This window comes from Equus przewalskii, chromosome 21 (genome assembly GCF_037783145.1).
Source record: "Equus przewalskii isolate Varuska chromosome 21, EquPr2, whole genome shotgun sequence".
Lineage (NCBI taxonomy): Eukaryota > Metazoa > Chordata > Mammalia > Perissodactyla > Equidae > Equus > Equus przewalskii.
In genome coordinates, this window is record NC_091851.1 from 40,659,668 (window position 1) to 40,677,717 (window position 18,050).

General features: G+C 43.9%; 1 protein-coding gene across 8 annotated transcripts in view; it reads left to right on the forward strand.

The window, feature by feature from the left end:
* TSHZ2 (teashirt zinc finger homeobox 2) overlaps positions 1-18,050 on the forward strand; it is a 439,178-nt gene that overhangs the window by 241,992 nt on the left and 179,136 nt on the right. For 5 of the 8 annotated variants that reach the window (XR_011531206.1, XM_070589581.1, XM_070589583.1 and 2 more), the window contains exon 2: positions 14,024-17,098. Coding sequence is in view for 7 of the 8 variants with exons in the window: in XM_070589581.1 (XP_070445682.1) it covers positions 14,024-17,091 (3,068 nt within the window). In the remaining variant the exon portion in view is untranslated. The remainder of the gene's footprint in view (positions 1-14,023; positions 17,099-18,050) is intronic. The other 3 variants (XM_070589585.1, XM_070589586.1, XM_070589580.1) reach the window with 1 other exon arrangement.

The window sequence follows — 18,050 nt, forward strand, 5'->3', positions numbered from 1 at the left end:
TCACGTGGCTAATTAATGGACAGAATAGCAAAAGGAGATTACCTTATACTTTGTCAAACAAGAAAATGTTATAATATTTTCCCATCATAATTGTTAGGGGCCAAAGAATATACACACCAAGGAATAAACGTTGTATATCATGCAAAATGTTAGTACATAGCAAGGTTAATGTGTGCATGTTAATAAAAATATATCTAATTTGTAAAGTAACAGCTACACAAAACTATGAAATGTGCATATACTAATAGATATATCATGAAAGTCTCAGTTGAAAGTAACCCACCCCAAACTATGTTAAGCAAAGGGAATTATTTGCTTACGAAATTTAAAAGTACAAAGACAGTCAAGCTTCAGGTGGAGTTTGATCAAAGTTCTAGCTTCAATTCATTGCAATTTTCTTGGCTCTGTGCTCTTGTGTATGTTAGCTTACTCTTCAGGCTGCCTTCTCACATGCTTTCTCTCTCTACTTGCTATTAGCAGTTCATGAGATGAATACTTATGTATAAAAGCAGGAAAAAGAAAAAGGAGAGACCCTTACTTTCTTAACCATCAAATCAAACTGAGAAGGCCAATCACTTATTAGCTTAGATTAGGCCTGAACCAACTAAATAAGCCACTATTGCAAGGTGATTCACTGAGACAAGTCGGCGCTCACACATCGATCTGGGTGGCACCAATCCCAGCCACGCTTAACAGACTGGAGAGCAACCATATTGTCTAGATATAATCCTGGAATACTGATGATCTTTTTAGCATTGCCCACAAATTAGCAAAGTTAATTTTTTTTAATGATTTTATTTTTTTCCTTTTTCTCCCCAAAGCCCTCCAGTACATAGTTGTATATTCTTCGTTGTGGGTCCTTCTAGTTGTGGCATGTGGGACGCTGCCTCAGCGTGGTCTGATGAGCAGTGCCATGTCCGCGCCCAGGATTCGAACCAACGAAACACTGGGCCGCCTGCAGCGGAGCGCGCAAACTTAACCACTCGGCCACGGGGCCAGCCCAGCAAAGTTAATTTTTAAATGTTGAAAATTAGCAAAATATTGACAAGACCTGGAAAGGTCACCAATGTCCTCTTTCAACTCTGTCTTTAAGGATGACTGCTAATTCCCTTTACATCTCCCAATAGTCATTCAAAGGTGTTACAGGCCTCATATAAGAAGATGCTTTTCCAATAATTCAGCCCATACCTAATCATCCTCCTCCAGATCAGAAAGCTCTGGTTCTTTTTCTTATAACTTCTCCAGCAGAAGAAAAATATCTTTGACGTCCAAAAGCAAATTCAGTAATCAGTTAGCTGAATACTGCCCCTTTTTCGTTAAGAAAAAAAGATACATATGTTATTATTTCTTAGGAGAATTCAGCTTTCATGGGAGTGGTTCGGGAGCTGGCTGAGAACTAACTTCGGAACATTTTAAAAAGCAGAGGGAAATGCATAAAACAGAGAAAAAGCCAGAAAGTATATTAAGGACAAGACAGTGGATGTCTGGTGAGCCAACTATCTGCTCACCATTGGAGGATGTTCGATACGCATAACTCTGTCCTCTCCCACTGGCCTCTCCTGGGAGAAGAGCCCATTTGGTCCTATTTGTGAGAGGGGAGTACTGACGTAGTGACCTCAAGACTTTCCCTATTTACCCATCTCCTTTAGAGGTAGGGACAGAGAAAAGATGAGAAGCTTTGAAAAGACCATTCTTAAACTAGCCTAACCTAAAATCAAAGGGTCAGAAAACCCTGGAGGATTTTCCATTAGATTATTCAAACTGTCGATTCGAAAAGATCGAAGCCCTCTCTGTATCTCCCAGAATTTGAGCCAATTCCAAGAACTGCTTCATCCAGCTGTCCAGTGCGGGTTTGGCCCCAGCTCAGACTTGCTGTTTTATCTAAGCTGCCTCCTTTCAAAGGTAACCTAGTTAATTAAGAACTGAAATAGGTCAGGATTTATTTGACGGAGTTACTGGAGTTATTTAGAAATGCTAATCTCTTTCATCATTAACTTTTTTGTTTGTTTGTTTCTTGTAGTGTAAAAATGCTCAATCTGATAAGGGGATTTAAATGAATCCAGAAGGAATTGATTGAGAATAACGCTAGGAGCCTGATGGATTTCTTTTTTTCAGGCAACACTTGAAAGAGTAAATACAAAATATCCTGAGAAGTCCAGCACCATAATGTTGCTCTTCATGACTCAGCCTTTGTTCTCATAATAATAATGAAGAGGGGATATATATCGAGGGCTTATTATTCCCAGGCATTCTGAGTTCTTTGCAGTTATCTCAATTCCCATAATCATCTTTGAGGCAGGTACTATTATCATCTCCAATTTGCAGATAAAGATTTGAGACCCACAGAGGTTGTTAGTTTGCTCAAGACGACAGTGTAAGCCGTGGCAGAGGTGGGATTTGACCCCGGGCAGCCTGTGCCCCAGACCCTGTGCTCTTCAATTCCATGTTGTGACATCTGTGAGGCTGGCACACACCCTTTCTTGTCTAGTTCTCTTTTACCAATACAGTGTTCTCCTCCATGCAGCCCCCGGCTTCATTGACAACTAGAGAGATGAGGAGTATCACCCCTCCTCATCGCCAACTCCCAAAGCTACAGCTGACCTTGACTCTGCAGCATTTCTCAAGTACTGACATTTGGGGCTGAACAATTCTTTGTTGTGGGGGCTGTCCTGTGCATTGTAGGGTATTTAGCAGCATCCCCAGCTTCTCTACCCACTAGTCGCCCATAACATCTCTTCTCCTGTTCTAACAATCAAAAATGTCTCCAGACATTGCCACATGTCCCCTGGGGTGCAAACTCGCTCCCGGTTGAGAATCACTAGATTAGAGTGTGACAGTGATCCAGTTGGCTCTTAGGCCACGTGTTCTTCTACAGAAACAAGCTGCCGGGAAAGGGTCTAATAAACTCATTCACCCTGAAGTACAAAGGCAAGATAAGAGAATAAGTCTTACAGAGATGAGTTCTTTGTCTGCCTCATGCCCAAAGAAAGTCAAATTGTAGGGTTTGCGGCAAGAAGAAGCAGAGGGTTAAGAGGTTTCAGGGGTTGGCTCGGTGGCGTAGTGGTTAAATTTGTATGCTCTGCTTCAGTGGCCTGGGTTTTGCCAGTTCAGATCCTGGGTGCGGACCTACACACCACTCATCAAGCCACACTGTGGCAGCATCCCACATAGAAGAACTAGAAGGACTTATAAGTAGGATATACAACTATGTACTGGGGCTTTGGGGAGAAAAAAAAAGAGGAAGATTGGCAACAAATGTTAGCTCAGGGCCAATCTTCCTCACCAAAAAGCATTAAAAAAAAAAAAAAGAGCTTTCAGAATTGAGGGGGAAAGAGTCTTTCTGATGCCCCTGAATCCACACTCCATTGGTCCTTGACTTTCCTGCCTCCAGGAGGACCAGCCCATACTGTGCGGATTCCTCAACCACCCAAGGCTGTTTTGTTGTTCTTGATGGTGTGGATATGGATTGGGACCAATGAGGAAAATTTAAGTTTGTCAGCTGGAGAAAACCATGCCTTACTGATGCAATCACTCATTCATCAATCAGTCCAATCAGTCATTTATTTCTTTCTATATTCAGCAAATATCTGAACAAGATGGCCCCGGATAACAGGATACAGTGTTGAACCAGATAGATTCAACCTGCCCTCAGGAAACTTACAATCTTATTGGGAAGACAAACAATCAAATGAATAGGATAATAAAATAATTCAAATTAAGATAAGGACTATACAAGAAAAAAATGGGGGCTGAGATGGAAAATAACTTTGGCCATAGGGGATTCGGGGGGAGTGAGCAGCACTTAGCTTATTAGGGATGACCCCTCTGAAGCTGGGCATTTGAGCTGACACTAAAAGAATGAGAAAGAATTTGGCATAAGAAAAGGGGAAAACCTTCCATGTAGGAGAAACAGAACTTCAAAGGCCTTAAAGGAGGAAAGAATTCAGTGAGTTCAGGGAACAGGCAGAGAATTTTGGCTTTAGAGACCTCAGCAAAGGGGACAGTGATGGGTAGGTCTGAGATGGAAGCAGGACAGGTCACCTAAGGGCCTGCAGGCTGCATTAGGGAGCATGGGACCAGAGTGCCAAGGGAAGCCATTGAGGGGGTAACACAGAAGAAGCTGAGCCTCCATTTAGCAGGTCACTGTCACTGCTAAGCAGGGAAATGGACTGCAGGAGAGCAAAACTGGCCACCAAGGAGGAGGCAACGGCATTTACCAGAGAGGAGATGGTGGCAGCCTGGACCACCGTGGCGGTATGGAGATGGATGACAGATTTATTTTGGAAATCAAATTGACATCTCTGGCTGATGAGTTAGATACAGAGAGTGAGGGAAAGGGAAGAATCCAGCATGGATTCTGGAGTCCAATGGACCCAAATTCAAGTCCGGATTCAGCTATGTGGTTCTGGAGATTTAATTAACATTCTCTGCAAGTCAATTTCATCATCCGTTAAGATGGAACTTAAAAGACATACAGCGCTATTGTGGGGATCAAATAATGTAAAATATATAAAGAAATTAGCCCACTGGCTCCTAGACATACATTTGCTCTCAGTGGATGTTAGCTATTAGTGTTTTTTAAAATAGAGATTAAGCTGCCTCAAATCTGGGAGTTCTCTATCACTGAAGGTGTTGAAGTATACGTTGGGTGCTTACTTGACTGAAGCGTTGATAAAAGGATGACAGTACATCGCAAAAGCTTAAACTAGAAAGTTCTCCCCAGTCCTTAGAACTGATCAGACCGTACCACGGTGGAAACCCTGCCCAATTCCCGGAATGGGAGGAATGGGACGGAGTGCTGTACACCGTGGTCCTCAGGCAGACTGGTCACAATGGTCATATTGGTGGAGACTCCAACATGAAGAATTGGAAGGTCCAAAATCTGAGCCATTAATCGTAGAACTGAGGAATACCAGGGCAAGGAAGCCTTTGCCTGGCTGAGGAATTGGCCATAAGACATGAAAGGTCTTTGACCTTGGACTTCTGTGATTCCAGAGACAGCAAAGACTTTTCACCACAAAAGCAAAGGCCAGATCGCTTTCTGACAGTGCCAATTTAGCTTCTCTGAGGAAAGAGTGAGCTTTTTTCTCTTCTTTCTTTCTTAATGGGAAGTGGTCACAGCCATGAACTTAGCAAAAGAAGCAGGTTAAAATTTGTCCATTCTTGGCTAATGCAGTTAGACGTTTTCGAGAAAAGGCAATGAGAAGTGGTCATTATCCATTATCTGCATGAAATATTTCAGAGAAAGAAGCAGCCTTTGCCAAAAAAAAGAAAAGATGTTTGACTTCAAGCCAGGCAAGAAGGAAAGAAGATCACCTTCTCGCTCTGTGGGATGGCTGTGCTAATGATGTTATTTCAAGGAAAATGGGAATATATATCTGAAAAAATACAGATGGTGCATCGGCTTCATAGACTTTCTGAAGGTCGTTCTGGACAATGATTTACTGTCCCTTTTCTTGGCAAAAAAAATTCTCCAAACTTTCCAGTCTTGGAAAGAACGATACGTGTGTGAGTGTGTTTATATATCCCTATGTGGGGAAAATGTATATAAAATCAGGATGCGCATTTTTCTGAAAATAGCGGCTACCGCTTGAAAAGTCAAAGCCTAAAACTCTTAATTTGGTAGGAAAGTATCAGTCTGATTGTGTAGTTTCTTTGTCCCTGCTTCATTTTGCTTTGTTTTATCCCCTCTTCCTGATTTATGGCTCTCTTGGAGTGAGGATAATATTGGGATAATGATTTCTGAACTGGAACTACCAGAAAGCTTATGAAGTGGCCCCCTCTCACCCTTCCCCATGAATATTCTCTTACTCTGCTTTTTAAAATTGTCACCAGGACACCTCCCAATAATAAGACATGCAGGACAGAAATTCTAGGGAGCTGAATATGAAGCATTTTTCCAGGAGACCTTCTGCTTTGAGCATTCGTCATCTCTCTCAAAGCAAGCCCCAGGCCTCCAGCAAAGACCTTTTCCCTCAGATAGTGGGTTGCTTTATTTCTTGAAGATTGCAGACATTGTCGTTACGGGTAATGACCTAATAACTTGCTGTCCGATGTTTGCACATCACTTCTGCAGAAGTTCCCAGCACACATACCGCTGGCTTCTTGTATGAATGATTTAATATTAGGTAACAAACCCCAAACTGGAGGAAGCTCTTTTCTTATGCATGACACATACAAAGCTGCTTTGTATCTAATGCGAATATCATCTAAAAGCTATTGGCTTGGAACAGGATTTAGGGACCAGAGAGATGGCCAAAATCAACAGATTTCAGCCATCTGTGGGTTCAGGCTGGAGATCAGGATGGGCAGTGTTCATTAAGTGCCAGAACAGGCCTGGGAAGCTGGGAGGTAGTCCTGCCGCCTTGGTGTCTTACACACTCTATCATAGTTGATACTCTTAACTATCCTATGAAGTAGATACTATTTTTATCCTCACTTTATAGATGAGAAAGCTGAGCCTCTGAATGTTTCAGTAATTTTCTCAAGATCAAGTCTAAGCAGTAAGTGGCAGGTCTGAACTGAAGTCTGTCTGAGCCCATGGCCAGTAGGCCGTCGGATCTCTTCATTAACTGATCAGCCCTTGAATCAGCGACCTTTATTTCTCTATTGCTCAGTGTTTCCCAGTGTAAACTGGGAGCAATTGTCTAAGTCACAGGTATTTCATCTTTTTGTCCCTGGAGAGGAAAGGGGCTGGAACTCTCAGAGTTGTATTGTCTTTTCACAAAGCTGGTACCCACATACACATAGGAACGGAAGCAGAGAGAAGTAGATTGCTGAATAGCCTGCTACTAATGAACAGTTTTGCGACTTACAGCAGAGCTTCTCAAACTTCGTTGAGCATAGGAATCCCCCAGAGATCTTTTGAAATAGGACTGGGTGGGGCTGAGAGTCTGCATTTCCAACAAGTTCCCAGGTCATGCTGCCGCTGGTCCAAGGACCATCCTTTGAGTAGCAAAGGTTTACAATACACCTTGCCTTCCATTTCCTCCTTTATCCTGACAGGACCCTGTGAGGTAGTCAGGAAGGGGATGGCCACTCCTATCTGGGATTGACGGATGAGGAATCAAGGTCAAAGAGCTGGCGTGAGAAAACACCAGAAGAGTATGCCAGATCTTCAAACTCTTTGCCTCCCTGACTCCCTTGGTTCAGAGCTTGCAAATGGATGGGTCCCAGACACATTTGGTTTCATCTACACGGTTTGACCAAACAACATACCTGACAACTCTAAGACCCCATGCCTGCTCCTTGAGTAGCAGCTGGATTCTTTCAATGTGGCATAAACTTTCCAGTCACGCACAGCTCCTCTGTGTCTCTCTATCTAGCCGAGTGCCAGCGCTATCTACCTTTGCAACTGAGGACTATTTTTCTCCCATCTGGCCTACTTTGCCCATTTAAAGTACCTGCCTTCCTCCAGTCATCCATGACCTTTCCATGACCTTTTCCTCCCCGACTCTGGTGTGTCCAACTTCTCTCCATAAGTCGTCTCCCTACCCTCCTTGGCCTGTGGAGAACCCCTGTGATGGAGCTCCCAAAGAAACTCAACTAAAGTATCTTGCATGTGATAGCTGCAGAATAAATATTTCTTGATTAAATGAACAAACAGATGAACCACAAAGAGATGACAGAGTGTCCACTTCTCCTGACTTAGACTAGCTTAATCCTTTTTTGCTCATGACCAAGATGTGGAGAAAGTCACAAAGCATGATTAGAAAACAGTTTTATAGTCCAATGAGTTGTGACAAAGGCCCAAGAAGTGCCTACAAACAAGACCATATTAAGTCAATGGGCTTTTCTTTTTTCCATACAGACCCCACCTGATCTGCATCCATCATACATGTAAAACATTCCAATTGTCTGAATGGTCTGCAGGAAATAATAAAAGAGATGTTGTTGTTTTTAATGACCTTAAGAAAGTTCTCCATCCATCTCTGCAGAGCACTTATGGGCTCAGGATAAGCTTTCTGTCATTGCACTCACTCCATCTTCAACATTCCTTTAAACAAAGAATTCTATCTGTTTGGTTCCAACATTTAGAGAGAGGAGAGAACAAGCCCTTCTCACTTGATCTGTGCATACAAGTCACACTTACGTTAATGAGTTCTATGTGGTGTGGCAGGAATAAAAATCCGTATGCCCTGAATTTTGCTTTTCCTCTTGAAAATTGTCCTGTTTAGACATGCGCATGACCTTAGATGATTTCTCCAGACTGAAGGGAGGCTGAGCTCTGGCTTGTGGTACCTGGATTTTCTGTAAAGTGAAGTCTGTGCTCAGGAATGGTGTCAGGGATCCCCACAGCCCTCTAGTCTACCACCTCCTGAAGTAGACAGATCCCCTCAACACAGCCCTCCAAGGGGCCTTCACTGTGGGACCAGCCACCACTGAGACGTAGCTCAGCCTCCTTAAACTAAATCCTCTATCACTTTACTCAGCCTGCCAACCAGAGTGCCAATTAGTGCCAATAACAATATACATATTAACAGACATCTCGACCGCACTCACCAAAACACAAGGGACTCTTGACAGGGAGGCCTTCCTCCGTGTCATCATTTAGTGTACCTACTGGGTATACGGTGAGAGATTTTTGCAATCCCCTTATTTATGTCTGCACCGTACACTGTGGAATCTTCATGTGACATATTTTTTTTTTTCAAGAAAGATTAGCCCTGAGCTAACGTCTGCCAATCCTCCTCTTTTTGCCGAGGAAGAATGGCCCTGAGCTAACATCCGTGCCCATCTTCCTCTGTTTTATACGTGGGACGCTGCCACAGCATGGCTTGCCACGTGGTGCCATGTCCGCACCCGGGATCCGAACTGGCAAACCCCGGGCCGCCGAAGTGGAACATGTGCACTTAACCACTGTGCCAACAGGCCGGCCCTCTTCATGTGATTTTAAACTGTCACTTAGTGGGGTGGATGGGCAAAAATGATCCTGTCACCGCCAGATATGTTTTTAAATGAAGTCTTGGTTGAATTCTGGTTTGGTTTTTGAAAATCAGCCTTCTTGAGTTTTATATTCTTCTCGGATTATAGCTGTTCCACCTCTACTGCCACTTTAAAAACTGTCAGTGTTTTTCCTATAAACACTCTATTGTGGATTTTCAAGGCAACTACAAAAACGTATGCTGGGCAAAAATCTGATATCTAACATCATGCCCCCCATGAATTATTTGCACAATTTCATTTAAATCATTCTGACTAGACATTTTTGGAACAATTGAAGTGGCAATTTTTTAAATTGTTTCCCTTTTGGTTTTTCTAATCTTTGATTTAAGAGGAAATTTCTAAAATTTAAGAGTTTATTTCTGAATTTTACCCATGTACTAATGGAGTAAAAAATTTGCAGCATATACAACATATTTCTACAGTGACATTTCTCCTTTTTAAAATCAGAATTCTAGAGAAGACCACTCTAATATCTGTGTAACATGTTTCACGGAACAGCTAACAGGCTTTATCCATGACAAAATTAGTCCATCCTTTCCAAGTTCCCGTGTGTGAATCTTTTTTGAATCAAAGTCTGCTCAGAGTAAGAGTGTATTTTCTGTTGCTTTGCAGTCTTGATACTGATTTGCAGCCTTCATCCTTAAAAGTTGAGATCCATAGCTCAAGGATTTCTGGCAACAGGAAAGCTGGTGGCTGCGTTGTTCTGAAAAGATGATTTATGGAAATATTCTGATTTTATCATGGAGAAAAGTTGATCAGGATGGTTGTAATTCACACGTGATCTATAGGGCGGGGAGGGGAGCTTTTCCCATCACAGGTGCTAACAGCATTGCTGAGAAGTGGAGCTAGAGTTTGCAACTGGAATAAACACCCTTTCATTGCATGATCTATTCATCCTTCATGATCTATTCAGGTAGTTGTGGATATTGTTCTGTGCCGGGGTGTGATCTGAGTGCTGGGAGAAGCAATGTCTCTGTCTGCTTGGGGACAGACGTTTTATCTTTACATTTAGTGGGAGGAGACAATCAATAAACACGCAAGATGATTGCAGAGTATGTGAGTGTCACAGAGGTTTCAGCCAGTAGGTGGATGTGATCAAGAGTTACACAGAAGAGAGACTGGTCACGACAGGCCTTCTGAGAAGGGGCCGTTTGAGCTGAGAACTGAAGGATAAAAAGGAACCAACGATGCGAGGGTCCAGAGGAAACTCTTTCCAGACAGAAAAATCGCAATTATGAAGAGCCACAGTCAGGAAAAGGGTTGGCAGTTTTGAGAAGGAGCAGGTTGGTTTGAGCCTTAAGCATGGAAACCAGGGATGGGGCAGTGAGGACACAGCAGGGAGGAAGAAGCCGGCTCCCACAGGCTCTCAGAGACCCCACCAAGGGTTTGAATTTTATCCTAAGTGCAGCAGAAGACACTGCAGGAGTTAAAACAGAGCAATGTCACCCCCTCATACCTTCAACTAAGAATATTCTAGCAGTTCTCTGAAAAACAGATGGGAGGAAATAGAAAGAGGAGGCCCGCCTTGTCACCCTAGTGAACCATAATGGTGGCCTCATCAGAGGGGTGGTCCTGGCGTGGAGGAGAAATGGTCTCTCCAGTCAGTCACTTAGACACAGAACTGACAGGGTTTGCGCCTGAGTTAGCTGCCCTGGGCATGGGGATGCTTCCTGGGGCCAGAGCCAGGCAGCGAGAAGGGATGAAATTAGAAATTTAGGTTGGAAAGGGAGACGTTGGCCACCACAAAATTTGGTCTTCAACCAGAAATCAGCAAGGAGGATCTACAGAGGACAGTGCTTTCTCACTGTGCCTTCGCATCACTGTGATCATTTTCTTTTGTTAAATAAGTACTCATAAGAATAAACTTGCCACTCATCTACTTTACTAAGATTTACACACGATGCAATCTGATTAAACAAATCATCGATCGCGAGAGACACAGAGACTCATTATACACCCAGATCGCCCATATTCTGGCTGTCTTTTCTCTCTCGCCTCGGCTGCCTGTGGCAAACAAAATCACTTAAGTCAAGTGAACAGTTTTAAATGTACGATATTAAAATGTGTTTTTAAAAACTCCTTGGAACCTTCAGCCATTGTTGAAATACACTGACGTTGACGGATGCTTTGGCACTTTTTTTTATGAGGCTTTTCAATGCGTTACCTTATCGGGCGCAGGAGATTTAGTCTGTTCTGCAGAAGAAAACAGACAAAAAGGGTCTCTCAGCACGAGTTCCTCTTCTGTAAAGGTTATAGTAAACATGTCAATGCCTAATTAAGCAGAAAATTTTATCTGTATTGTGGGGGAGGCTTTTGCTGTCTCCGACTTTTCTTCTGGGGAATCCATTTAGAAGGACAAAGTAGATTGTGAAGTTGAGCTGGTCCGGAAAGCTCAGCTTCCAAATGGCAGCAGAAAAAAAGAACACTCCTTTTCTCCTTGTGTGAAAGTGACTGTATTGGCTGGGCAGGTTGCGTTTGTGAGCACACGCACATGTGCCCGTGTATACATGCATGCATGTATATTTCATCAACACACACACAAAATAACATGAATTACTTCCCAACTTCCTACTGAGGGTCAGGCCCTGTGCTAAGCACGAAAAGTACTGAGAGGAATAAAATCGATCAACCCTGTGCCCAATTGAGATGACAGAAAGCCCTCTTTCTTCCCCCAGAATCACCCACTTGCTCTGTGTGTGTGTATGCGTGTGTGTGTGTGCACAAGTGTGTGTATGTACATGCACACACACTTTCCTTTGTTTCTGTAATCATATGGCCCATCGGTGACTACATGTCTTAGTAAGCCTGGAATAGTCCTGGCTAATGCGTGTGGTCCTAGTGTACAAGGAACAAAGCCCTTTTAATTCTCAAAAGTGGCTCTGTTCAATTGATAAAATTTGCCTGATTCTTTGGAGTATTTTGTTTGGCTCTGTAACAATTTGTTTATTAATTTTATAGCAGACTTTCTCCTTGAACTTAATGGTATGACTAACATACATACCAAATACTAATTTGCAGACATACAAATTAGTCCAGGAAAAAGAAAATGCGATGAGGATGATGGGATGGTCTGATTCAGCCAATCAGTTATTTTAAACTGGGGTTTTCTTGCAAGTAGTGACTACCTCTTAATGGTTGTTGACTAGACTGAGTAGCTTTTGTTTCTTCAAATCAATTTATGGAACTAGAGATCAGCAGCACCAGTTTAGAATCCCCTTGTCAGCTTGCTGGGAAAGAAGACAACACAACAGCAGTAACAATAATGAAACCAGTAACAACCATGAAGCTGGTGGCCGGACTCAGTTTTTACATTTCATCTGTTTTATGCTCTCGTGCCCTTAAAATCATGGGCTCCAGTCTCCAGTATCCCCATAATTCCCACCTGCAAGGTAGTTATCTATTTAGTGACATTTCAATGAAATTCCACGGCTTAACCTTTAACGTTTGGGTCTCTGTAAAGTTTTCTTATTCACTTGGTTGGTAACAGAAAGAGAGTGGAGCCTAGTGGATGAGACCATGGATTCTCTCATCAAACGGACTGGGTTCAGCTGACTGCGATGCCGGTTGTGCGGCCTTGGGCAAATTTCTTAACCTTAAAGCCTGAGTTTTCCCATTTGTGAAATAAAAATAATAGTTTCTACTTCATGTGTATATTAAATGAAATTAAAAAATATATCTGCAGCGGTTAGCAGAGTTCCTAGGATTCTTCAATAATGGCTCAATAAATAGCCTTCACCCTCAGCAGCAGCAGGAGCCTTTGGAGTTCCTGACCGCAGCTGCCTTATTTCCAACAACCCCCCTTCTCTCCTAACTCTCTCCCTGCCTCGCAGGACAGACCTCCAATGCATGATCACCCCTTTTCCAAGCTTCATCCCTGGTGAATGGAAATAACAGCACCGCCCTGGGGTTTCTCCCAAGCGCACCTGCACTGAGAGAGGAGATAGGAGCTCATAAGGAAAATAACGTATTGAGATCATGCAGGCCTTGCAAACCGAAGACTGAATCTCCCTTGCTTTGGGTACTTCTTTGGTTGCATTTTATCCATGAGGCTCTGAAAAGGCCAGGTGAAGAAAATGAGTGCATAGGCATAAATAGTCACATTCCTCATCTCCATTGATGGATATTTGCCCATTAATTCCCTTTGCACCCGCTCTCTCATGCCTTCATTTTCCCTATGCAATTACTGGTCCTAAATCCTTTCAGAGAAGGGAAAGCGTGCATCCCCAATAGCATTTTGCATCTACAAATCAAACATATAATTGGCATCTCATGACGGGAACCCACAAATCACACTGCATTTGAAATTACAGGCACAAGATCGAGAGGGCATTTTCAGCCTTGTCTGAAAAGGTCTTCATAAACCTGTTTGAGAATAATAGGATAGTCCCCAAATCTCCCATTCTAACACCATTTGCTATTATTTTAAAATCATTCTATTTGCTGAGCTTACATAATTTTTCGGCTATCAATGGAAGATTTTATTTGATATTCCATCATTTCTCTTCCTGCTGTGCCACTCTCTGCAAAGAGAAATGTTATAAGAAAAAGACACTGGCTATCAAAAATATAATGGCTGTGTATTCAAATTACTTCTGAGAACTCAATAATGATTTATTAAGACAATCGTATGCCAATATATCCAAGTAGTTGGGTAAACCTTACCATGGAGATGCCGAGGGTCAAGCCTTAGTTTTCCCATAAGCCAACCTCCTTCTCTGTAGAGATGTATCTTTGATAGGATTTGAACTTCAGTCCAGCTTTCCTGAAAATCATACATGTGAATTTAGCGACTGTCCCGTTAGAGGAGTATTAGAGTGATATTCCTTAAACATGAAAATTATTAACTTGGGATTCTAGGCATTTATAAAGAATTACGACTCCTGCCAATTTTTTTTAAAAAGGCATTAGATAGCACAAAAGACATCATTTGGCTTTTTCCTGCCTCCATTGCTTGCAGTTCATAAAAGTGTGGATTAAATTGCTATTCAGTTCGGTGTAGGAAGCGCTTAGTCTAAGTGGGGAAATTGGGATGGAATATGTAACCCGTTTTGTGATTTCATCTCCTCTTCTCTTGCAGGCTACGCCCAGGAGGAACAGCTGAAGGAAGAGGAGGAAATAAAAGAAGAGGAGGAGGAGGAGGAAGACAGTGGTTCTGTGGCTCAGCTTCAGGGCAGCAATGACCCAGGGACAGACGAGGAGCTAGAAACGGGCCCAGAGCAGAAAGGCTGCTTCAGCTACCAGAACTCTCCAGGAAGTCATTTGTCCAATCAGGATGCTGAGAATGAGTCTCTGCTGAGCGATGCCAGTGATCAGGTGTCAGACATCAAGAGCGTCTGTGGTCGAGATGCCTCAGACAAGAAAGCAAGCATGCACCCCAAGCTTCCAAATGAAGCCCACAATTGCATGGATAAAATGACTGCTGTCTATGCCAACATCTTGTCTGATTCCTACTGGTCAGGCCTTGGTCTCGGCTTCAAGCTGTCCAACAGCGAGAGGAGGAATTGTGACACCCGAAATGGCAGCAACAAGACTGATTTTGATTGGCACCAAGACGCTCTGTCTAAAAGCCTGCAGCAGAACTTGCCTTCCAGATCTGTGTCAAAGCCCAGCCTGTTCAGCTCCGTCCAGCTGTACCGGCAGAGCAGTAAGATGTGTGGGACTGTGTTCACAGGGGCCAGTAGATTCCGGTGTCGGCAATGCAGTGCTGCCTATGACACCTTGGTCGAGCTGACTGTGCACATGAACGAAACGGGCCACTATCAAGATGACAACCGCAAAAAGGACAAGCTTAGACCCACGAGCTATTCAAAGCCCCGGAAAAGGGCTTTCCAGGATATGGACAAGGAGGATGCTCAAAAGGTTCTGAAATGTATGTTTTGTGGCGACTCCTTCGATTCCCTCCAAGATTTGAGCGTCCACATGATAAAAACAAAACATTACCAAAAAGTGCCTTTGAAGGAGCCAGTACCAACCATTTCATCGAAAATGGTCACTCCGGCAAAGAAACGCGTCTTTGATGTCAATCGGCCATGTTCCCCCGATTCAACCACAGGGTCATTTGCAGATTCGTTTTCTTCTCAGAAGAATGCCAACTTGCATTTGTCCTCCAACAACCGCTATGGCTACCAAAACGGCGCCAGTTACACCTGGCAGTTTGAAGCCTGCAAGTCCCAGATCTTAAAGTGTATGGAGTGTGGGAGCTCCCACGACACCTTGCAGCAGCTCACCACCCACATGATGGTCACAGGTCACTTTCTCAAGGTCACCAGCTCTGCCTCCAAGAAAGGGAAGCAGCTGGTGTTAGACCCCCTAGCTGTGGAGAAAATGCAGTCATTGTCAGATGCCCCAAACAGTGATTCTCTGACTCCCAAGCCATCAAGTAATTCAGCTTCTGACTGTACAACCTCTACAACTGAATTGAAAAAAGAGAGTAAAAAAGAAAAGCCAGACGAGATCAACAAGGAAGAGAAGGTCCTGAAAAGCGAGGAATACGAAGACCCTCTACAAAAACCTTTAGACCCTACAATAAAATATCAATATCTAAGGGAGGAGGATTTGGAAGATGGTACAAAGGGTGGAGGGGACATTTTGAAGTCCTTGGAAAATACTGTTACCACAGCCATCAACAAAGCCCAAAATGGGGCTCCCAGCTGGAGCGCATACCCCAGCATCCATGCAGCCTACCAGCTGTCGGAGGGCACCAAGCCATCTTTGCCTATGGGGTCCCAGGTACTGCAGATTCGGCCCAATCTCTCCAACAAGTTAAGGCCAATTGCACCAAAGTGGAAAGTCATGCCACTGGTTTCTGTGCCCACGAACCTGGCCCCATACACTCAAGTTAAGAAGGAGCCTGAAGACAAAGATGAAGTCGTGAAGGAGTGTGGGAAAGAAAGTCCCCATGAAGAGGCGTCCTCTTTCAGCCACAATGAGGGGGATTCTTTCTCCAAAAGCGAACCCCCTGCAGAATCCAAAACGGCTGAGCCCTGTCTCCTGAAAGAGGAGGACAAGCTAATGAAAGAGGGCGGTGAGAAAGAGAAGCCCCAGCCCTTGGAGCCAGTGTCTTCTCTTAGCAACGGATGTGCCCTCGCCAACCATGCTTCGGCCCTGCCGTGCATCAACCCGCTAAGCGCCCTGCAGTCTGTCTTGAACAATCACCTGGGCAAAGCCACGGAACCCTTGCGCTCTCCTTCCTGCTCCAGCCCAAGCTCAAGCACAATGTCTATGTTTCACAAGTCGAATCTCAGCGTCATGGACAAGCCAGTTTTGAGTCCTGTCTCCTCGAGGCCGGCCAGCGTGTCCAGGCGCTATCTGTTTGAGAACAATGATCAGCCCATCGACCTGACCAAGTCCAAAAGCAAGAAAGCTGAGTCCTCGCAAGCACAATCCTGCACGTCCCCACCTCAGAAGCATGCTCTGTCTGACATTGCTGACATGGTCAAAGTCCTCCCCAAAGCCACCACCCCAAAGCCTGCCGCCTCCTCGAGGGTCCCTCCCATGAAGCTGGAAATGGATGTCAGGCGCTTTGAGGATGTCTCCAGCGAAGTCTCGACTTTGCATAAGAGAAAAGGCCGGCAGTCCAACTGGAACCCACAGCATCTTCTGATCTTGCAAGCTCAGTTTGCCTCGAGCCTCTTCCAGACATCCGAGGGCAAATACCTGCTGTCCGATCTGGGCCCACAAGAGCGAATGCAGATCTCAAAGTTTACGGGACTCTCTATGACCACTATCAGCCACTGGCTGGCCAACGTCAAGTACCAACTTAGGAAAACAGGCGGGACAAAATTTCTAAAAAACATGGACAAAGGACACCCTATCTTTTATTGCAGTGACTGTGCCTCCCAGTTTAGAACCCCTTCTACCTACATCAGTCACTTAGAGTCTCACCTAGGTTTCCAAATGAAGGACATGACCCGCATGGCCGTGGAACAGCAAAGCAAGGTGGAGCAAGAGATTTCCCGGGTGTCGTCGGCTCAGAGGTCTCCGGAAACAATAGCTGGCGAAGAGGACACAGACTCTAAATTCAAGTGTAAGTTGTGCTGTCGGACATTTGTGAGCAAACACGCAGTAAAACTCCACCTAAGCAAAACGCACAGCAAGTCACCCGAACACCATTCACAGTTTGTAACAGACGTGGATGAAGAATAGCCTGCAGGTATGGGTTTGCTCCCAGGTGATTGTGACAGTGGCCTTGTGAGGAGCTTCTCGAAGGGAGATGGGTCTGTTTAGAGGCAGCTAATGTCTCCCAATACCGAGAGGACAGTAGCCTGCTGGAATAGGACTTATTTTTACGAAAGACTAGAACATGACAAATAAGTCCTAACCATTCTCTCAATTTCTCCAGTTTAGTGTTGGGAAATAGAATAAGATGGGTTTAGAGAGATGGAGGTCACAGATTACTGCTTCATGATATGTGATCCCTTCAGTTACCCAAGGCCCAAGGTTCAAGGTCCAGCCAAGGCTACACCTCATTTTAATTAATAAGTACTAACTTCCCGCATTGTCCCATTTCTCCATCTCACCTTCCCACAGCAATGCTAATGACTTATAAAGTGATTTTTTTTTAAAAAAAAAGGTGAGCGACAGAATAAAGACTATAGATTTCCTGGGGGCAGCTGCTATACAGAGATTTCTGAATCAGCTCATGAATAGCTTAAAGTTGTCTTTATCATTATTACTTGTAATTAATGCTTTTTGCAGCTTACTTTCAGCAATTGCTACCTTCCGCTCCCTTCCCTTTATATCTCCATTAGGGTTCCTCCGAAAGAGCATCTACCCTGTAGTCAGATGGTAGAAAAATATTCTTCTCTGCAGAACAATGAGATGAAAAGAGAAGAGGCTTAGTTTCTTCTCTCACTTTTTGGTTTTCCTTAGAACAGACTAATATCAGAAGTCACTTTTAACAAAGATAGATGTAATGCATGCCCTTGAGATTTTATTTTACAAAAAGAAACAAGTGGCTTTCAGCACACCCATTGCCAATGCACATGGGGTCCCACAGCTTCAAGATAATTTGCATCACGTATCATAGGAATTCTATGCCTTGTAGAGTCACCAGTGCCCAGACTATCTATGTCACCTCCAGGAAAGAGGACAGAGACTGAGGT